At 36.1% G+C, this 24,244-nt stretch overlaps 1 protein-coding gene across 1 annotated transcript in view; it reads right to left on the bottom strand.

Annotated features, from left to right (window-relative positions):
• Positions 1 to 24,244, bottom strand: part of SLC36A4 (solute carrier family 36 member 4) — an 83,803-nt gene that overhangs the window by 34,418 nt on the left and 25,141 nt on the right. Inside the window, exons 9-10 of the mRNA XM_085065139.1 lie at positions 14,381 to 14,550; positions 9,699 to 9,868 (exon numbers count right to left, since the gene is read on the bottom strand). Of these exons, the coding sequence (XP_084921265.1) occupies positions 9,699 to 9,868; positions 14,381 to 14,550 (340 nt within the window). The remainder of the gene's footprint in view (positions 1 to 9,698; positions 9,869 to 14,380; positions 14,551 to 24,244) is intronic.

Raw genomic sequence — 24,244 nt, 5'->3', positions numbered from 1 at the left:
TATGCCCAACACTTCAAGCACTTTTCTCTGGACACTTAAAGTACTTTTCTCTGCTTTGAAGCAGACACCACCACATTTACACGGGACAGTAGTTCCTTCTAGCAATTATAAAAATATATAAAGAGTTGCTTCTAAAACACTGACTCATAGAAATGTACCTGGGATGACCCAAAGCACAAAGGATTCTGGTCCCTTTTCTCCTATTGAACAAATGTTAATGCTGCCAAATAATTCATAGGTTCTCATAATACCACAGCAGACTCTCGCATCCCCGGAAGGCAGGTTAATTTATCACTACTCCACAGTTTATTTGGAACAAGGATGAATCAGAATTAAATCTTAGATACCCAGCTCGATGAAGCCACAAAAATTAATAATTTTAGCTTTCATTCATGATACTTTAACCTTTCCTTAACCTCAGCTAGCTGCCTTGCAATTTCTTTCTAGCTCATTAAATATTATTTTGAATTTGTTAAAAAATTAGTTCACTGTACGAACAGGGCTTTAATTTACGCAATGAAGTCCAAAATTACTACCCTTTTTTCCCAAAAGTAATAAATCTAGAATCTGTGCCTCTGCAATTAAAAGTCATTCAGGTCTCTGAGCTCCATCCTAATTCTACTGGACACTTCCACAAAGTCAGTAACTTCTAGATGGCCACCTTGAAACAAGAACAAAATGTTAAATCACACTCCACATACACTCAGAATGTACATTTAGTGGAACAGTAAATTCTTCTAGCCTAGTCTATATGCCTAAGTACCAGGTCTTAAAATTAAACTCCTGCCATATTCTCAGTGGTGCACTTTGCAACAAGCATTTGCAATCATTTTGCCTTCCAGCAAGAAATATAGTGTGTAGCTATCAAATAGGGATAATTAAAGTAAACATAAACCACATAATTGCAGCTTCCTTCACCAAACCACTTAGACTTTAGATCTGGAATATATCGTGTCAAGTTGATTACTTGTCACATAATAATAATGGCTCATTTGATGCATTTATACTAATAATCCTGTGGCTTCTTGTCTGATATTACAGATGAATTATGTCCGACAATTAAAGCATAAAATAAGGGGAAAGGCATACAAATAAAAATGGAAAAATAAAATAAACGCAGCCAAGTAACATAATATAAAGTTTATGGTTACTGAATAAGGAGTGGATAAACATAGAACAGGAGAGTGAGTGGTTTTTCAAAAAAATAACAAAAATGGAGGTTAAAATCTGAAAGGTCACAGAAGATGCAGTCAGCAAGATCACGGGCAGGTTCCAGTGAATGGAGCGAAAAAGCAAAAACAAAACTATGGCATCTGATCTTATTCCAGCAAAGACAGAGATCCTTGTGGGGGGAAACGCTGGTGGAACAATTGCATACACCTCATACTTTGGAAACCTGACTTTGAACCAAGTAGTCCTCAATAAGGAAGTTCATACCAATTTAGCACACCAGCAACATGATTCCAGGTATCTTTTACTAAAGGAAGAACTGTAGTTGAGATAACCTTACCACAACACTCCACGTTATATAAGAACATAATTTAACCTCAAAGAACAAGACACAGAATTTTTGACATCAAAACAACATTATTTTGACAACAGAACAGCTTTATCAGTGAGCATTACTGCAAGTCAAAACACAGTATGTTCCATTGCTTGCTGAATGGAAAAACACACCAAAACAGTTAAACATAGGACAGGGGGGTTGTGCTAATTAGTGATGCCAATCTGCGCTTTTCTGATTGAATGCTAGAGCTAGCATGATGAAGAATATGGAATTACATGCTGTAGTGGGATAGAGAAAACCAAAGACAAGAGAAAGATATTCCACATTCATGACCAGTAAGATGTTAACATGACTCATGTATCATAACACTACACAGTAAAGGTATTTTTCTTTCTTCCCCCATCCCCTAAACTCTAGCAAACAGCTCTTCTGTTTGTGCTAGGAAAATGGTCTGGGGCCACAGTGCAAGTCAGCTCTAGGAAAACTTCCAGGTTAAAAAACTAATAGATGGAAAAAAGTTTACAGGATGCAACAGGAAGGAACAAACTGCTGAATCTTTGAACATGATGTTGAAAACACAAGGATTAAAAAGTGAATATGTTGTCCTTTGTGCTACAGGTTCCTTAGACTTTCTGTAGCTGCAAATTAATGTTGCTCATTATCACAACATCTACACTGAGGGACCTTATCAAGTGAAAACATACAGATTAATATTCAACAATACTCTGATTAAGCAACTAAGCAAAGCATGGCATGCTGTTGTTTTTGGTATTCCCATGAACTCAATATACTTTTCAACTCTGTGTTGTTGCACACCAAAAAGGAAGAAAAAGGAAGACGTGCCAATCTCCTAGAAAAAAATTGGGAAATTTTTAAAATGCCAAGCACCGTTATCTATTTCCTCTTAAGTGTGCACTAAGAAATGAATGTTTTTCCATCTGCTGAATCCTTTACTTTCCCCTTAGGAATCTTTGGATCTTAAAGGAAATTTCAAGTCTATGAAGCGCTGAATAGATGTAAAATGCATAAGGGGTACATACAAAAATAGCTACTCCACTCAATAAGCATGACAGAAAATCACTGGCTTGTGTATGACATTTAAGAAGAAACCTGATAAATGACCTTCTCTTCTAAGTCAGTTCATGCATAGAAATATAATGGGCTAAAATAATGGAGGGACACAAATTCATGAATTATTGAAATATTACAAATAAAGTTCACTTTCTATGAGCTAGAGAATAAATATGTTTTTATTATTTGGCCAAAGAATTTTCCTATCACCAATTTAGTATATTTGTAAGCACATAGATGGAAAATAGAGTAGAACTAAAAAATAAAAGCAGGCTTGATTAGATTTTAATTGTTAGAAAGGGAAAATGGGATTCAACTGCAGAGAACTGAGCATGATATTCAGCATCACTTCTCACTCTTCTCAAGAAGGATTCACCATACCAAATGCTGGATATACTTCTCAGCTATATTCCTTCAAACACGCCAGAGAAGGAAATAAGCACCTCTGTGGCCCACTTGAACTTGTCCAGAAGAAAATAAACCAGATCAGACAAATGGTGCCCTTCAAAACATCTGTTCCTCTCTCTTGCTTCCAAGGAGTCTAGCCTGGATGGCCACTGCAGCCACAGAGATGCAGAGAGCAGAGTTCTCCATGCTAAACTAGACAAGTCTTAATCCACATAGCAATTTAAAGTTTATGCCAGGCATGACCTCAGATCTTCAGAGCACAGGCTGACAGGTGGGTTTACACTGTGAATGGTATTAGGAATCTTCTACTTGCACTTCACCAGAAGTGAATACAACTTACAAAGGAGACTTCAAAAAGGAGAAATACTTTTTTAAGGTATTAATAATTTAAAAAATTAAAATAATTATTGCCCCAGAATATCATCAACTGCTTCAGAATACATAAACAAATTGCTAAACTATTTGTTCTTCTTTTTTTTAAATAATGAAAAAAAATGTCTCGGAAAGAAAATCAAGTGAATTTCATGACAAGCCCTAAATTACTTTTTAATTTTCTTACTACAAATCTTTCAAAATTTTCCATTTTTCACCTCAATCACAAATCATAGTGTCACAGAATGGGTCAGGTTGGAAGGGACCACAGTGGGTCACCTAGTCCAACATCCCAGCTCAAGCAGCACCATCCTAGAGCACATGGAACAGGATTGTGTACAGACAGTTCTTGAATATATCTCCAGTGAGATATTCAATCCCGTACTTTTCTTTCTGACTCATAAAATGTTTTTGGAAAAGAACTGTACTTCAAAATCTAAATTTATTCACAGAATCTTAACTAACACCTGAATAGAAGTCCCACATACACCAAAGTAATTAAAAAACCCAAACAAATAAAGCAGAACTTGTTCTAGATTTCAGGTATTTACTTTAGAACTTTAACTTTCTATATAAGACTTCTAAAATACAAGAATTTGTAGTGATGAATACTAACATTAGACCATTCTGCTGGTTCCTGTGGTTCTATCTGGAAAATGTATTCACTCATTAATGTCTCCAGAACAATGAGCAATAAGAAACACTGCTAGCACCATTCAAATAAACCATAACATTTAACAATTAATCATAAACCATAGATATCTGGTATCCATATATTAAAACTGGGTAAAAAAATATTTTAATATTTGGACTGTTAAAAAGAATGTAAGTTACTGTATGTCCATAAATTGATGCCTACACCAATGGCAATAAAATATATTGCATAAAATATTACATGCATAAAATATATATGCGTAAAATATTACCTAATTCATAATGGCACATCAATAGAAAGGAGTCCTAATCAGGATCTATTAACCCTGAAATTAAGAGATTTATTCTTCTTGCAAGATAGATATTCTTCTTGCAACCTCAAAAAGGTTGAAAGAAACTGATTTCATGTATCTATTTCTCATGCCTAAACGTATGTTGAAAAACCACAAAATTATCATCTCTCTACTGAAAACCACAGGGCAGGATCTTCTACAAGGAAGCAAGAATTATGCTCAGTAGCTCCCCATATCCAAAAAAGCCCCAAACCAGACCCCAATACACAGCAGAAAAAAATTAATGGAATTAATCAAATACTTTATTTTACTCCTTTGACAATTTATAAACAATTATTTTGTGTTTAAGCCCACTTTGATGGACCTGTTAGCAGTCCATCCAAATATTTTATACCATATCTGGAATTTTCTTAAATCACTAATTTAACTATTCCATTTTTCTATCATTAATATTACTCTCTAAAATAAACAAACCCTAATTTTAAAAAAAATCAGCATCTTACAATTGATACATAAGCCTCTTCTATAGAAATGATCATCACTTCATCCTAAGAGCATGCATTAAAATCTTAAAACTCCTTCATGTTACCTCTCCTGCAGCTACTCTAAGCAAGTATTTTATAGGCACAATGTCAGTAAACAGTGTAAGACATCTGGTAAACATCATCTTATCTTCTATCTAATTGTTCAGCATGAAGAATTGTTCTTACCTAAAACCAGGTACTGCTAAAATAGGGAAATATTTAGAAAAGCATAACTGATAAGCTCAACTGAATAACGCATTTATGCTCCTCTTGGTAAAATTACACACTAAGCTCAGACTTAATGGCAAGCAGCTCAGTAACAGCTCCGTTCATGCTCAGCTGGATCAGCCCTTCAATTAAATTTCTTTCATTTCAAGGTAATAATCAAAACAGCTGACAATTCAAGTGGTATCTCCACATCCACATGCAAATACAGTATTTCTTAATTTTCATTTTAACAGGAGAATCGTGGCTGCAGGAACACAGCCCTAAATTAAGCTATTAAAAAATAATAGTCCAAACTTCTGGTGTGGATGAAAGATACTATTAATGCTCAACTCCAGTTTTCTCCATTACATTTGCTGATATTCTTCAGCAGCTTTTACCAATTCACAACAAAAAATTCTTTCACTACTATCTTTAATAAATCAAACACAACATTGTTTAAAAATGAAAGCAATGCTGGAATTGTTCTTTTCTAGTTTATTCCTTAATTTCTTCATGGATTTGCTGACACCTTTTCAGATAAAATATTTTCTCAATACAACTTTTTTTTTTTCCATATTTCTTCCAGCCCATCCAGCAAACACATTTAATTTCAGTATTCTGCAGTCAGAAGACATGAGTAGGCCTTTGCTAGACAGTGAGATATTGACATTCCTTTCTACTGGAAAATTATATTCTTGTCCCATCCTATATTTTTATCACAATTTTTACTGTGAGGCATCACCAGCAGTGAGTATGTTTGATGCCATTCAGGATCAACACTGACATGCTTGGCAGATCTTCCCTCAATCTCCAAAAGCACATTTTGAAGCTGATAACACAGGAGAAGTAATTGCTTAAGCTGAACAAAACCTCTCCAAATTCTCCCCTCCCAGAATCCCCATGATCTCAGTACCAAGTAAGCAAGAGAGAGTAAAGAATGTCCTTGATATAATAGCAGTTTATTTCAAGCCATGGGCATAACAGAACTGATTTGAGTAAAAAGGGATTTTCTCCTGTTCTCCCAGACAAACTGACCCTCAGGAAAGATAAAACTTATAGCATTCTATGTAACAACATTAAATTCTTTTAAGAACTCATGCAGGATGGTCCAGTTCCTTCAGAAGCAAACTAAAAAAGCTTCACACTTTAACAGTTGATCCCAATGTGCTGGAGACACAATCCTATCACGTACCAGTCTTGGCTAAGGGCTGAACCATGGACATGATGCCCAAGCTCTGCCTAAGTAATGCAGCAAACACAGATTCAAACTCTATTTGTGACATGTGTTTTAAATATGTAAAATCGGGGTAAATACTTTCAACATAACAATTCCACCCTGATAAATATTTCAAAGGACTGAGGCTATCTGACATTCAAATACCACAAATACCAAGGCAGTATCCACACAAAACTGCCCATGCATGTCTGTTCTAGTGCTTTCCAAATCCCGTGGGGACTCTTGTCCTATTCCTTCCATTTGTGTGTGTTCCTTACTTCTGACTTTTCCCACCACCTGATGCTTAGTCCAACCTTCAATCCTATTTCTGCCTAGCTAGCCAGGCAGAAATATTCCAGTTCCCAGCAGCTTTCAACACCCACCACACCCAAGCTCCAGCTCTAGGTTGGACCTTTAACAAGCTTAGCTCACCCCTCCACTCAGTGCTCAAAGTGCTCATCTGAGTTTGTAAAACAATGGCTTTATGTCAGGAATTATGAAGTATGGTGGGATCTTCCAAATTGCTACACCATATACACAATCTTCCAAATTGCTACACCAAGCAAAGACAAAGAGATGTATGACTCTTGCAAATGAAATCAAAAAAAAGCAGAGGAAGCAGAACATGGAAATCTAAAAATGCAAAAGATATTTGTGATTATTCTCCTGCAATGCTAAGTGTCCAAAAGTGAGCAAAAAAATAACAAAAAGCCTTAAGCAACACAGATGGCTTTTGGGTGTGTGTTATATCTCCAGTCATTTGTCAAGTCCTTGGTTAAAACAAACATTATCAGATTAAAAAAAAAAAAAAAATCCAGGGTCTGCTTTTTCAAAAAAAAGTTTCTCCTACACTCCCAACAACAATACGATGACATAATTTCTGAGTAATGCAAAAGCCCCAAGAATGAGTAACAAGTGATTTTTTGTGTCTTCTCTTAAAAAGCTAATGTGTTACTAGCAACACAGCTGATGTTCCTCTTCTCCAAGAATTACTTTCAGGCAAGCAGATTCCCTTTAATCAGTGTATGACCTCTGCACAGTCCAGACATTACAACATATTCCGTCACTGATATCACAACCATTTAATTTCTAAAATTCAATTTAAAAGGTTTGGGATTTTTACTTTCTGTTAAAGAAACACTTTCTGGATCCTTTTAAGAACCATGTTTTGCCCTTAGACAAAGTGAAGCTAAGTGAAAAGTGAAGCTATTTAAATTAATTCTGTTGAAAACCAGGAAAATTATAAACAGATGATGAATCTAAGCATGGGAGCTTACACAATTGTTAGTGAAAAAGTATTATAGATACTGCATGCATACAATTTGTAGAAACCACTTGGAAAAAACTGAAATGACATTAGGATAAATATGACATATCACACAACAGCCTGGCAAATATCAAACCTTTAAGAGCAAACTTTTAATGTTACTTTTTTGTGCCTTGCAGCAAACAATTTAATATCCTCAAATATCTCAGTAACACCTGTAACACTTCAGCAGCTCCATTTTAGAGATTCATATCACAGACAAGTTTCAGTGGCATAAACTAGGTACAATTTTACTATACACATTTTTTTTCAAAGACACAAAGATACAGCATTCCAATGTTATATCTTTATATATATAGCTATATATTTTGCATGCATGTATATTTACATATATATAGCTAATTTCCTTTCTTTTCCTACTTTCTTTTCTTGGAGATTGTTTCCCAGTTTTCAATTTTCAGACTACCCAGTAATTAAAGGTTAATAATAAAATTAAGGGAAAAACCTGTGGCTGAATATCACAAAGTCATTTATAATTTTCCCAAGTCAAACAGGGAAATGTGCCTTTAAGCCTATTCACCACTGGCTTTTCTCATCAGACACATACATAAAAATATCTTTCACCTATAAACTCTTGAAGCCTTCGGCTGTTAGCAACAGTTTGGATCTATGAGATTTCTATATTTTTGAAACTATTGATATCATTACCAGGGCAGGTGATAATGGACACATAAAGGGCAACAGAGAGTGAACAGAAGTTGAGCACCTCATGACAGCAAGGTGTGTTTAGTACTGGAGATCTTACTGGTGACCTTTTAGTGTCTGGAGAGACACTAAAAAGCATTTTGAACCTTGAAGTATTTTGATCTAGATGTCTCTTAGGTATTACAAGAGCTACTCACCTATCCTCAGTCTTAAAATCTTAACATCTTGACCACTTGAAGTAGAACACAGCCCATATGATGCTTCAGGAGATATGTACCGCATAATTCAAGGAAACTTTGGGGTTTTATTTTTTTTTAATTTCACAAAGCAGATGTATTTTCAGAGCAGCAAGTTATTAGATTGATGGTATTTCCCTTTGCTTACTGTAATAATTAAATTCCACTGACATTAAACTGTTTTTCTCAACAGCCTTGACCTTAAGAAGGTCTCACTGGATGTTAAAGTTTTCTTTGACAACAATCCTTAGGTGTCATCCAGCACATTAGCTACTGCATTCATCAAGAGAATGAAAACAACAAACCAAAACTCTTCTCTTTCATCAATATTTTCCCCTAAAAAACAAGGTTTAGCATTTTTTGGTTGCTTAGCAGTTTTGATTGTTTTTAAGGTATTAAGAGCTCATTTCAATACAAATGGGCAAGTCAAAAATGCAGCTTGTAGTAGAAACAATTTTTTTATAACATCTTTGAGAAAAGGTTCTTACATTATTGAGCACTTTGTCTGGGAGCTGTAAAGGCAGAGTTAAACTTCCTCTGCAGTTCATTACCTTCAGGAGTATTGATTCCTAAATGAGACCACACTCAGCATTCAATGAGCTCTGCTGACTCCTGCTAGTACCTAGATCTTGACTAGCTGTGAGAAAGCAGGGACACAGTAGGAGGGATGGGAAGATTAGGGGACAAGTAAGAAAAACAACAGGAGTAACAGGCAGCGAGGCTAGAGATGCAAAACTACTTTGGAGCATTATCACCTAAAATAAGTGGCACTTATTGAACTCCAAGACCAGGCATCAATGCTTGTCAGTGCTACTTTATGGATACAGACCAGCACAACTTTAGGCTTAATCTTCAGATCAACAAAAGAGAGAAAAGATTTTTCCATGACAAGCACGTACTGAAGATCACATAGATAAATGCTGACAAGTATCGGTAATGTGTGTCTCACTTAAAAAAATTTATTTGGAAAGGGTTTATTTTCCAGTTGGCAGCTTTAGAGTATTACTGGCAAAAGATATGGTTGTCAAATAATTGGTCACACCTACTAAAACAAGTGTGGTTAAAATACAAATACAATATTCGTTTCATTTGTTCATAAAAGTCAAAATGTCAAAAGTGAATTGTTGAAACAAAACTTCAGGTTTTCTAGCCTCTGGAAAAATAAACAACAAAACATATATTTGCTGTTAACAAAATGTAACAGCAAGTTTTTATATGGATGTTCTACACATACTTACAGGTTGAGCAGACTAATAGTGCTCTCGCCACAAGCTCACTGAGTAACTTCCACTTCTGCCTCACTCTGGAGGTGACAACTGGAACGAGAATCTCTGCAGGGACGTAGAACTGAATCGAATAGGTCACAAAAATCCCAAAGGAGTAGAGAATTTTTACAGACTGATACAACCTGTTGAAAACATTTACATACATACAAGTAAGTTGCAAATTCTTCATAAAAAATTAGCTAGTTAATGGCATTACGGCTCTATATATGTGTGTATATATATATGTGTGAAAAGTATTTCCCCTAGCAAATACGAATACAGTATTTCAACTGCCTAAGAAATTGCAGAAGATAAGCCAAGTAGAGTAAATCTTCCAGTAAACACGAAGTGCAGACACCCTTACTGCTGTTACTTGTGGCTGAGTAGACAAGGGACAAAGAATTATCCATGATTTCAACAGTTTTATATTTAGATACATTTTAAATTAATGCTGCATAAATTACAAGTATTTTTCATAGGTTTGCTTGCAGCAAACTGACAGAAGTTATGAGTCTCTTCATATGATTTTCTTTCTAAGGACAGTATCAAAACTTGGGTAAGGGTTTTGTCCATTTCGCATGGGGTGTTGTACGTTCACAAATGAGAAAATTAATATTTCTCATAAACAACCTGTTTAACAGAAGATGATGCCAAGCAAACCAAAGCACTGAAAACCATGGTCTTTGCTTCAGTACTTTAAAAGAGATTTAATGGAAGCAAAGGAAACATGCATAAGTAAGAAAATAAAAAAACAATAGCAAGGATAGGGAAATAACAAATTGGACCTTGATCTATCTCTCAAAGCCTGGCAGGGGTCACTCAAAGTGTTCTCTCTTTGAGCATCACAGTCTCTATCTGCATCAGTAAATACAATCCAGCCAGGACTGCATTTGGCTCCTTATCCTGTGGCCAAATGGCATGGCATGGCCAAAATTCTACCTGTACAGCTCAGCTCTTTCCCACCACACATCCTATGATTCCATGATATGAGGAAGAAAAGAAAAACATGCTTCAACTAAAACTACATTTTGACTAACAGGTCCTAAATTATCTGTATCAAAGGTTTGACCATCACTGTACACAACTCAATGAAGCTCCAAAGGCACTTTCAAATGGACAGATAAAACTATTACATCAATTTACATGTTGACATAATGGATTAGGTAGTTTAGGCACTGCTGCTTTTATGACACACTTCTTTTTGACTGCTGAGCAGCTTTTAGAAATTTAGAGGGAAAAAGAACTCTGCACAACTGCCCTTATTCCAGAAGCTGAGATGGATTTTAGCTGGTTAAATTTTAGCTGACCAGCTACCCACAATTCACCTCTAATCTTCAGGCTTCAGACTACTCCAAGACTTTACAAAAATAATTTCTAAAATATATTCAAAAACAGAATTCAAAGTTTTAAAAACAAGGTAGTTCAAAGTAAGAGTCTCCATTACACTATTTTTCTACAGCTCTACGAGGATTAAAACTTTCCAAATTAAAAAATAATTTTTATATTATGGAGGTGATTTTACTAGGAATTTAATATCATATTCCAATCAGAAAAAGATGGCTCCTCAGGCTATCTTTTAATAAAAATCTAAATCATTCTTATGTGCTAAACCTCTTTGCAATTCTACATTTTAGGTTTCATTATGCCCATTTTAAGGGTAGAAACACTGGCCAAGTAGTGTAACAAAACTTGCATAACAACACAGCTATAACAAATAGGGCAATAAATATACTAAGCTTTCTCTTGAACTAGTACTGTGTAAATTCTTGTCAAACTTCAACATACTATAATGTTTGTATGGTCATTAACCTTTGGAATTGAAAGTAAGAGAACTGTTGCACAAAGACTGTCACTTATATCTCAACAAAGAACAGATGGTGGAAAGAACCTTCCTATTCAGCCTCAAGAATACAAGAATACGACCAAATAAAAAGAAGAAATCTTTTCCAATGAGGGTAGTGAAGCTTAGATGCCCCATCCCTGGAAGTGTTTTCAGCCAGGCTGGATGGAGCTTGGACCAATCTGGTCTTGTGAAAGATTTCCCTGCTCATGGCACAGGGATCAGAACAGATGATCTTTAAAGATCTACCCAAACCATTTTATGATCTATGAGACCCAAACCAAGGACACTACCAAGTGCTAAAGCAGAATTTTCTATAATCTACATCTGCTAATGCTGAAAACCACTTTTTAAGTTCATTCAACGCATTCTGAGTAATATATTATGCTGAGTGACAATTTGTTCTTCCAAACACCATCTAAATTAGAACTGCATCAAGTCATTTATCCAAAAGTGTTAAGAATACGAGAAGTCCTCTATTTAAATTAAACTTAGGAGCTTAACCAGGACTGTGTATGCCTTCCAGTCAATTCATCCGTGAGGACATCAAATAAATCTCAGAAAGCAGCAGAATTTTAATTTAATTTTCTTTATCAGGAAAGGCTTATTTTTAAGGCAGGGGTTGTCCAGCTGGAATTAAACACATAAGCCAAGTCTCACTGCTTACATACATTCCAGGCTCTTTCGCATGGCTGTCTTCTTATAAAAAAATTCCTCTGCTCCTTGCATTTCTCTGGCTCAAACTGGCAACTTTACTGGCTTTTTATGTGAAGACCAAATAGCAAAATATTGTCCTGTGGTTCACTGGAAATTTGTTTTGCTAGTCCACTTAATTGCAACCATTTGTCCCCCAGTACCGTATCAGGTAGACCCACAGTCCTGCACAGCAACAGCATCGTACATCACAATCCCTGAGCTGCTTCTCCTAATTTTTGTTTGGTGCTCTGGGGTACTATCCAGGCTAAGACAAAAACAAATGACTCTGTTAACTGTAGATATGTGCCCTGAGTAGCTTTGAGGTTATTACACTTATAATGCCAATTCCCAACCCTATAGAGCACCCGTTTCCATCTCTTTTATTATCTCTTTCTTTGCATTAGGCTTGCAAAGCCATCAGGACAAATATCATCATCATCACATCTGCACTGTAGCCAAGAGCTATTTGAAAACTCGTATGTGAACAGCTCTGTTAGACAGCAGCGATGCAGAATAAAGTTCATTCTGTTACTTGCATGAGCACAATAAAAAGCAGCCGTGAGTTGCAACCTTAGCTTATTCCACATTCCTCTCACTCCTTGTTTTTTAAGAGCACTTCTCATACGGCACAAATAAACCCAAAGCTACCATTTAAAACAAGCTTTTAACTAATCTTACAAACAACAAGCACTGCCATGTAATATTAGAAATACAAGAAGTATTATTATTATTAGAAGTACTTTTCCTTTCAGATGCGTCACATAGAATGGACACAGTAAACATTTGAAGATTTCTGGGTTGTTTTTTTTTGATGTCATGGAATCACAGAATGGTTTGGGTTGAAAGGAGTCTCAAAGATAATCCAGTTCCAACCCTTCTGCCACCAGATCAGGTCACTCAGAACCCCATTCAGTCTGGTCTTTAACACTTCCAGGGATGGGGAGTCCACAAAAGAATAAAAAAAATTACATAAACTGAAAAACATTGAGGCCCAAATCTCAGTTATTACAACAGCAGTATAAAAACAAAAGAAGCGAAAATTCTAGCAATGAAAAAACATTCAACCTTCAAGACAAATTTTATTATACTTTCATGTATTAAACATTGGAATCAGTCTGGCAATTAAACAAGATTTCTGAAGAATATTAAAAATGCATTGTTCACATTGACTCCAAGGAATGAAAAGGAAGAAAAGAGAGTGAAAAAGTAACACTTAAAAATTAAGAACATTCTTTACACATGTTCCCTTTTTCAAAGAATAAAAAAGTCAGCAGTCAGTTCACCAAAGCAGGGGTTTTTTCACATAATTTGAGATTTCACTACGTCAAATAGCTACAACAAAAGACATTGAACAAGCAGATGCAAGTATTTAACCGATAAGGCATTATTTGATCAGAATGAAAATATTAAAATACTTTTCAGTTTTAACATTTGTGCATTGCTCGTATACCTAATTTTAGGCCCATCAGACATAAAAGTACTTTAAAAAATTTTTATTTGACTTAACAGTTAAGAGTATATATCCATCCACAGACAGATACAAAACCAACAAAACAGCTACTGAAATAATCTTCAGTGCAACTTCAGCACGTGACATGTGCAGCTCTCACAGCATTGAAAAAAAAAAGCACTAAATAAAAATTGTAGTATCCTCAAGACATTGGCAAATATAAGCTTCATTTTCCTGATAGGAAGTCATTATTATACATTATCCATGGACTTTTACTCGAACAACGAACCTATTCAGCTTTGATGTTTTCTATTCCATTTATTCACTGGCTAAACTCAGTGGCTACACTAAAAAAAGGCACTATATTACAGGAATATCCAAGGTAAAAGTAGTTGCTTTCAGAACTGCATGATAGCTGTTTGCAAACTGTATATTCCCTCTTTCCACAGTCTTGGAACTAGCTCCTGCTAGAGATTAAATAATTTATAATATCATTGATCAGTCTCCATATGCAAGTCCTTTCAATATGCAAGAAATTGCTGGCAAGGACCACAGCTCTATTGTAGACACATTACAAGTCTGAGCACCCTGATGGCAATGAGGCATGGAACAACTTTTGCAACATTTCTGCCTTCTAGGTCACTGGTTTTATATCACAGAGGCACTTACCACTTATCTTGTGGCAGGTTTAAAGTTATGCTGCCTTTGACCTCATCCCCGAAGCGCAGATACCCTAGGGTGGCCAGTGAGATGTACAATGTCATGACTATTCCCATCCCAATGTTCAATGCCAGTGGGAAACGCGCGGTGTCCTTCATTCTGTTTTCCAAAGGCAGTACCTGGAAATAGAGGGAGAATCAATCACATTTTGTGTCCTCAGAGTCAAACTACTTGTCTCCCCTCTTTCAATGCCAGCTTCCAAAATTTAAGTGACTGTATAAATAACTAAGATTATTCTACAATAATGTTTTACCACCTGGATGGTCACAATGTTTTATGTATCCAATAGAAATTACCAATTATAGCACATATCTTGGTTGGAAAACAGCATCAGTGTGGAAATATAAAGCAAAATTTATAGGTTAGAAAAACTGTCAAGAGAAACATGCTGTCCAGATGAAAATGAATAAGCAATATAAGTAACGCGATTTTTTTTTTGTAACAAAACATTTCAGAATCCAAGGATATTTCTCCTATTTCTGTCAGGTATGCCTGCATTGTCAGCCTCCATCACAGACAAACCTACTGACACACAAGCTCAGCCTCAGCACTCAGCCTCAGCTCTCCCAGCAGGGAATCTGGAGTCCATGGCTACCAGAATATGGTCCCATGCTCTTTTTCATCTCTCTGAAGAAATAGGGCCAGGCACACTAAGCACAGCTTTTCCTAAACATAGTGCTTTGAGCCTCAAGTAGTCAAGCCACCTCACTGGGGTTGCCATCACTCCAAAGTGAAGACAAAGGCATTGCAGTCATTACTGCATGAAGTTTGCTGGAGATTGCCCTTTACTTGTACTCTACAGTATTCAGAAAAATACACTCAGTAAGTTCCAACTTTAGTTTTTAGACCCAGATAAAACTTCCAGGCAAGGCAGTAAAACCAAGTGACAAACTCACATGCTGCTCTTCCCACCTTCAATTTCACCAGCAAAACAGACCCTTCTAAATTATTAAACACCAGCTAAAGGTACATACATACTCCTGGACAAGCATACTTCCCCCAACTCTTTCAGAAGAACCGTACAGCCATCTCAGATACTCAATATGTGATGGAGTTCAAGATTAGGACAACTAATATTGTATGTCTACATCTAAGCGAAACATCTAAGCTTCTATAATGAAGTTAGGTAATGCAGATCCAGGCAATACAGACAGTGGAATAAAGTTCACAGTTCAGCTTATCTTTCAGTAGACATGCAGGTTATATTTGATGAACAGTATGGCACTGTTAATTAAAGAAGCTTGTCATCCCTGGTTAGCACTTATGTCATATCTAATACAGACAAACAGTCTCAGTGCTACAGGGTTGCCCTGTAAAAGCTACTGCTTGTCATACAAAATTGCTTTTTAATTGACTGAATATTTACTATTTCAATTTAAGCAATGTGAGTTACAAAAAAGAGCAGATTTCATCAACTAATTAACGAACAAATTGATATATCTGAATTGCTGCAATATTATTTTCTATAGGGTAATTACTCCTTTCCTCCTAGTCACCCACTGACATTTACTTCCTGACTTATTGTCAAGCATCACCACTGCCAATCCATACCACATGGCCCTATTTCTCCTATATTGGAAATCCCAAAGAAATAATTTTACACTTGGGAACCAAGAGGTCCCTAAAAAGGTGCACATTTAGAGGAATTTTTTATTCCTATTCAATTAAAATTAATTAAATACAATTAAAATACATCATACACCCTAACTTTATAAAATTCAGAGCCTCCACTGCTGATGTTTTTCTCCAGAGAAGGACCTGAGCTTGGACTGTAACTGGATCTGGTAGGGAATGCAAAATTTAAACAAAGAAGAGTTTCAAAAATTAAATCAGTTTTTAAATGAGTGTTGAGCAGCAGGAAAAATACAAAAGGACACATGTGGTCTATAACACACTCTGACCAGGATATCTGAATTTTTTAACTTTTTACATTTTAACAAAGTTCTTTACATAGGCAGACAAGATTATCATAAAACTGTCTACCTGAAACTTAGTTCATAAATAAAAGTAAAGTACCAGTGGCACGTATTATCTTCAATGTGCTTGAGTCCAAAAAAAGCATTGAAATTTTACTTTTATATTTCTAACAATACTGAAATTTATCTTTAGCATTTAAACCCAATTAGTTTAGCATTTAAACCCAGAAGACCCATGTTTCTCCAAGAAAACAAACACTTTTTAAAAAATTAAAAGCAATTTAAAACCATTATAGGACAATTCTCTTAAGCATACACTTTGCTTTTTAACTATCCACTAAACCAAGTTTACTCATTAAATGCAATGATATTATTTCCTGTATACTTATGAGTAGGTCAGAATAAAACACACCCATTTAAACTCATGTCCTTACATCATCAACCACTCTTTAACATCACAACTTTCATTTATCCTGAGTTTAAGGAAGTGATACACTAAAAGAAATGCAGGATAATAATACTGTTGATGAGAGACATATTAACATATGTAAATCAGGAAATTATCTCCAAAAATGGTAATTCCTCCCTGCTTATCCTTGAGTTAGTATCAGGACTGCATATGCCTCCAGACTGAACAGATGAGAATATTAATGCAGCCTTTCCTGCATCACTCAGTCCAGGGGAGAGAGAGTGTCCCTTCAGGCACCCTCTCTGAGCAGCAGCAGCAGCAATCTCAAGACAGCCATCACTGCAGGAGATGCTTCCCTTGGTAAAACTGATCCCCAAAGAAATTATGCAAAGAACTTTTATCAAGTATCCAGTATCAGCTACTCCAGACAAACTGAAAAGTTCTGTAATTCAAGAGATTAAAGTAAATCAGAGTAACAACCAATTACATGTATATTACACAAACATGTATATTAAACTAACAGCTCCCTAGGCTGTTAAAGTCCATCAGGATCCAAAAGATCACTGAAGTGTTCGCAAGGAGAGAGAAGCTGCCGGGAGATGCGATGTGAGCCAGTGCTTGTTCTGACACTGAGTCACTGCTGGGCTGCTACTGGACAGATTTTCACTGAAAAATTTTTCAGTCCCTGCACAGTCCCTCTTACAATGACTTCAGAAAACCTAGCATTTCATCTGAATGCAAGAGACAAGGTTCTTTTCACAAATGCTTTTTAGTTTTGGTTTTATCGCTTCCTTTCTAGAACCAAGGCATCAAGATGAGTTAAGGTTCAGATTCAAACATAGATTCTGTATCCTTTTTTTTGAATGGGTCTCTTCTGTGCTGATTTCCATGCTGTGCTTCCTTCAAACTCTTTCCCCCTCACTTCACACTAGTTCCTGTCATACCCCTATACACCTATGAAATTAGGAATTTTAGACTAAATGTATTCGTTTCATAATTTCTCAATTTCCATCTTTTTTATTACTCTTCACTGAGTAAAGTCTCTGTCATTTTTCTCTGTCACCTGCTTCACAGAGTTTTTCCTATTATTTTTGAGACATTTGCACACATCACTGTTATTATCTTCCCTGAAACATAATACTCAGTTCTTTTAGTTACAATCAGCCTTTGGTTTCTTAAAATTGCAAAACAAGCATAGTCCATCTTGCTTTCATCCACCAAATAAATTCAAAAGTACCCATAATATACTGGCAAAGAATCATAATTGATTGTTAGAAATAACCTGGCTAATCTGATCCCATCCATTACGGAAAGCACTTTCCCCTTCATTTCAAGCTGCTTGAAATAGGTATAAACATCCCCAATTATACCACTGCCTCCTCATGTCTTGCCTTGAATGTCCTGCTACACTCACACTCTTTCTGCAACTAAGCTGCAGGGAACTGCCTAATTATAATCAGAAATCTCTACTGTACTTTTCATATATCTGCACAAAAAAAAAAGCCCACAAGAGAATTCAGCTTGCAGGTAATCAGATCAACTATCATTTAATTCTCATAGCCACTGAAAGCTAATCTTATAATGGATAGCTTAAGAGCAGACATGCTTAAAGTTTAAATACATATAGTCATCTTTCCCTTTCTCAGGAAATACCACTAAAATGGCAAGAATGAAGCCATCCTTTATCCCCCGCACTTTTAAAATAAATATTTCAGGCAGACAGCAATACAGAAGTTTTGACTGGCTTAAGCTAGATACAACTCACGAATTTTGGAAAATTAAAACCAATATATTTATCAATTTACTCAGGAAAAAAAATCCATCTATAATCATGCCTTACAGCAGCAAAACAAAGCTCTGTTTAGTCAAAACACAAAAGCTGAGGAAGCTGGTATCAAAGGTATTCAAGGTATGTAAACCTAAATTATACTACCTAACCTCCAAAGACAAAATACTAAATCCTCACCAAACCAATGCAGCCCAGGCCTGGCCTATTCCTTCTTGTCTGCAGAAGGTACCAATGAATTTGTCTGTTCACTGAAAGGTGGATTTACAACCACACAGCCTACAGGGGAACTGTCTGCAGAAAAAGTATAGTTACATCAAGTAAAATAATAATAACAACATACATCATTATTACACTGCTATGCTTGCTTGCCTGTCCTAGTCTATCTCCTCTTGACCTGCACAGCAAAAGTCTCATGCAATAGTTTGAGCAAAAGGCTTCTGGTCCATCACTTTGAGATACATTTTGAAAGCACACTCCCTTTAGTAAGCTACAGAACATCACTATTTGGAACACGTACAATAAACAATCCAATTTTCCTTAACAGATCCCTCATGACTGCAAACAAAAGGGCAGCTACCATTACCCAAGGAAAAATGCAAGCCAAATGGTGACTGTACATCAATTTTTATATTTAAAGTTTTATATGAAATAAGTAAATCCAGAAGACAAGTTCTCACTGCAGAACACACTGCCTTCTGAAATCTGCTGAGCAATTCCAATCACTCCAAAAACCAATGTTCTCAGATTCCAGCAAAGCACCTTTCCACTGGTTTCACCAGGACAAATAATTATTCCCATACACCAAAAAAAAAACCCCAAACCAATTTACTGCCCTATTCTGATTGCCTTGATTTAACAATGCTTGAAGGAATTCTGCAAATCTTACTTAGCTTGCCATCCAAACCTTGTCTTTTCTCAAGAGGTTGTTTTTTCCCTTTCTTATGTTCAACAGTTTATTTATCACTTCATTATTACATTTATTGAATCTTTAGCTTGTTTAGAAATTTAACAGAAGCTCTGCAAGTTTGTAAACTATCATGTCCTATGTGATTTTATTTGTGAACAAAATCCAAAAAATTTCTCACCAATGCAAACTGAAAATGATAAAGCAGCATTTTTGTTCAGTCACCAATATTTTCAAATATTTGTCCTGTCAAAATCACTAAAGTATTATATGCTTTGCTGGCCTTTGTGATAGTATGTAATTTTATCCAGCAAAAGATATATGTTAATAGAAAATTATGTTTCTAATTTATCAGACAGTTCCAGCCCCCACTCATTTGGACTGCAGCCTACAGAGTATACAGTACCATGATCTAACATGTTCCATAAAATTTTGCTACTCTCAAAATTTCTACAAGGTAAGTGATCAAAATAAAAATAACTTAGAAATGCAAGTATTGCTGGACGTTGTATTTCAATCTACTGCAATAATACATATAGTATATGGTTGTGTATTTCTGGACTCTTTCTGGCTCAGGAGTTAAAAATTAAATGTCCCAAACCTGCAATGTTTATGCCAGCCAATGATCAAACCCACATAGAATTTAAGTCCCCTTAAAGTAAGTTACAATCATTACTAAGTTCTCACCTATCCCTACCTGCTTCTTCATAGGCAAGAGACAAAAAATGTACAAACTTCAATCTGTTTTAATGCAAATGGTTTAAAATAAAAGGTCTTCCCAAAAGGTCTTTTGTCTTTTATCCAAAATGCTCTTCCACCCATACATTGCTTTAGCTTCTAAAGTGACACAGAACAAAGTATACACATATTGTAAAGTCCTGCATGAGGCCGAGCAAATTCCATGACTGCAGAGGTAAAAAAATAAATTACAATGGTTTCCACTGAGGATTAATGAGCATGACAGGAAATAAATGGGATTAAGGACCTACAAATTTTTATAACTCTAAATACATAAATTTCTCTGCCCTGGAATAAGGCACCTTGAAAACACAGCCATGCACACTCCTGGATCAACAGTTAAAAACAACAGGACCCCAACACAGAAAGTGTTTTGTGTGTCACATCTCACACTTTACATGGCCATCATTGAAAGAAATAACCATCCAATTAAAAAAAATAACCAAATAGAAGGAAGAGATGACATTGGCGATTGTACCTTTCTTAGAACAGTTCTATGCACTTCAGCTTGACTTGAGAGCACACCAACTTGACAGCTGAACTACTCACCTTTCCCATGAAGCACTCACACAGCTCAAATGCAAGACAAGGTGATGTACACACAAAGACAAACTGAAGAACACACACCATCTCACTTCCTGCTATAATCTTCTCATTCCAAATGCCTTCACCACTACAACATTTTCCCTTTCCATCTCTCTCATTTCTTTTAGGATTCTTTTGTCTGCTGCTCCTGACAAGTCAGTATGATTTTTCAACCATGATGTTTATAAGGGAGCCATTACTGATGCCTGCAGAAGTGTTCAGCAGTACATGATTAGGGCTCTCAAATCTGGGAGAACATGTATTTATAAAAAAATTATATGTTTAGGAAAACTATTTTTGAGTGAACATGCAAGAACATTACTGAGTTAAAAATTCCTTTGCCAAAATGATACATCTATTAATACGTAGTATTTTCAGCCATATAATAAAATAACTTTTTTTCCAGCTGTTATTTCTATTATGCTTGATCCAATTAATGTAAATTATTCTATGACTTACAACAGATTTAACTTAAAAATAAATATGTTGGCAAAATACCTAAGAGGTTAAACTTTGTTTATTGCTACATATAGACACAAACGTGCACACACTGCAATGCTACATTCACCAATTAAAAGGCTGCACAGAGCCTATTATGGATGGTAAATTTAAGATACTGCCGACTGAATGACAGACATGGAAGTCTAAAACCAAGGATCCCACTATTTATTCCAGCTAGCTGCTCTCTCCAGGAAAAGTTACTAACATTTCTGCATCTTCAGAGTTATATTCAAAAGCTTTGTCACATCATGAAGACTTACATTTTAATATTACTTAGATAATTCCATACACTGCAGGTAGGTACTCAAAACATAGCAGAAAGGAAATCTTATCCAACCATAACAAGTAAGTTCAAAAAGGCTTCAGTTTAGAAGACTTATAGAATGATGGGCCAGGGGAACAAATATTCTGGTGCCAAAAAAGCAAAATAATAGAAACAACATAAATATTCTTGCCTGAAATTATTAAACTATGCTTCTTAATTATACATAATATCAGCATAAGTAGTGTGTGCATCACTCTGCCTCTAGTGCATGTCTAATTAAGGCAGACAAGTCTTCCATCTGAGACAAGGTCACATCTGAAAGGAAAATTAGCTTCTGTGTCTCACACCCCAAAACCCACCTGCCATAAGCTGGCAAGGCAGAACACTACAGCTTGGCACACTGTCACTCTTGCTCTTTGCCCCATTCTCCGAAGTCACCAACCACACAGTGATTAGGAAAAGTTTCAGGCAAGTAAGCAGTGAACTTAAATGCCTTTGTTCTGCAATTGTCTAAGTAAGTGCATGTGTATCTTAGGTTTTCTAAGGAAAAAGAAACATTTGGATGTTGCAAGCATGTGTGTGGGATGCTGCCTGAAAGTTATCCTCGGGAGCCTTCTGTCTTGTGTTATTAAGAATTGCCATTAAAACAGAAAGTAATAAAAGTGCAATATGTACAAACAAACGGTTCTCCAGGGTGAAAGCAAGTTTCTCCATTCTCAGGAAGTGTAGATTACTGGTAAGGAATATTTAATTTCATAAAGAGGTGGTAAGTTATTACCTTACAATGTATAAATTATCATTTTATCAACGTTCATCTGAACTGGGCAGATGTATATATTTTACAGTATCTGATACATCTTTTTATCTGCTGTATCTAACAGCATTCTCTGTCTCTACACATTTGTTCATAATCTTCTCCTGATTTTACACAGTACCTACAAAACACTTCTTGCTGAGACAACATCTAAAGCCCATATTTACCATGTGCATTTAGGAGTACGTCATCTCCACAGTCATCAAATCCAGTCATCTACACTTGGCTGTCCAAATACAAAAACATCCTCAGAGAACTCCCACCTTTCACATTTTGAGGACACAAGCCTTTGCACCATCTCTAAAGAACACCAATGTAATTGATACACGCTTATCCAAGCAGCTGATGCCCCAAGTAGATTTAGATGATGTCATTTTACCTGTTATATGTCTGCTTCTGACAAACCCAGTCTGGTCTTAAGGACAAGAGAAGCATGCCATTTTTTTTTTTAAAGGACAATACTAATCTGTCAAAAGAGTTTTTGACAATAAGAGGCTTTTATCTCAAAGCCACAGGCCTAACAAGCTCATCAGCATTACTTTCAAAATCCAAATAATGACATTTTAAAATTATAATCCACTTAGTTTTCCCTTTTTAAATCTTCTGGAATTGGTTAGCTGCTGCCTAATGTGATTCCAGAGCCTGTCTCCTGGTATACAAATACCATCCTATCTTCAGCTGCAAAGCTGTGATATCCAAGTTCAAAAGCAGTTTGAATATACATCTTCAAGTAATAGGTCAAAATATAAGAAGTCTTATTTTCCAAACCTGAAATTAATGGTGGAAAGTAATGTTTTTCTCTTCACTAAGCTAATCTGTCTGCAGCACTCAACAGGAGGGGACAAAAAATCATACTCAATTGTAAAAACCATAGTTAACTTAGCATATTTATATGTAATGGAGAGGGAAAATTATATTTCTTGTTTAAATGTTATGATTCTATTTCATCTCTCTTCCCCCTGAAGCCTATTATAAAATACCACTTCCACATTTGGATTTGGTTTTTATATCTAGAACAAGAAAGCCAACCAGACTTTTGACGCAAAATATTCATTAAGTGTAGCTGCTATTCCATAAGCACAACATTATGCAAAGCTATTACCTGCACATGGCAATGCTACAGACAGAGCCAAGCCTGAAGGCGTTGCTCTACACCCTTCTAAAAAGTGAGCTCAAAACTTTTAACTTTATTTTGGGCACACTCAGTCTTAAGTTACTTCGAATTCAGTAATAAAATCTCACATTCATTATAAAACCAGACCTACTCACCTTTGGAATATGAAAGAGGCACTGAAACATAGTTCTTCCAAAATAATGTTACATACTCTGTGAAAGACATCTTCACTCCATTGCATCACTGCAGCTCCTGTATTCAAGAAGTAGCATTGGTACTCTCTTCTATCCTGTGGCCTGAACTCCAGCCCCACACTTTGCCAGGCAGCATCATCTGGCACAGGGAACCCACAGCCAGGGAGAACCAAAGCACAGAGGCAAAGAAAGCAGCTGCACAATCTCCCACCCTCAGCAGAGTCCTGTATTCAAAAAGGCGCACCCGAGGGCTGAATATCCATTTTCTCCACCTCCAAATCAACATTCTGCCTTCTGAACCAAAACCTTCACTTGAAAGCTTAAACAAAACCAAGTATCTTAAATGGTTTATCGCATACCCTTAGGAGTATTGCATTTCTGTTGCCACTACTGTTCCACAAACTGACTTGATGTTGCTAGTCAGTATGATTTTCACAAAGTCACCCTGATGATCTTAAAATCTTACCTTACGAGTGTTGAAATCCCAAAGCAACTCTCAACACTATAAATGATAACCACCAGATTGACAGCACTGAGCTCTCAGCTGCTCTTTGCTAACTCGGGGTCACTGGGTGTCCCTGCTG

Source organism: Lichenostomus cassidix, chromosome 1 (genome assembly GCF_008360975.1).
Source record: "Lichenostomus cassidix isolate B80296 chromosome 1, HeHo_3.0, whole genome shotgun sequence".
NCBI classification, from domain to species: domain Eukaryota; kingdom Metazoa; phylum Chordata; class Aves; order Passeriformes; family Meliphagidae; genus Lichenostomus; species Lichenostomus cassidix.
The sequence above is the reverse complement of the archived record's forward strand: the minus strand, read 5'-3'. Positions and strand labels throughout refer to the sequence as shown.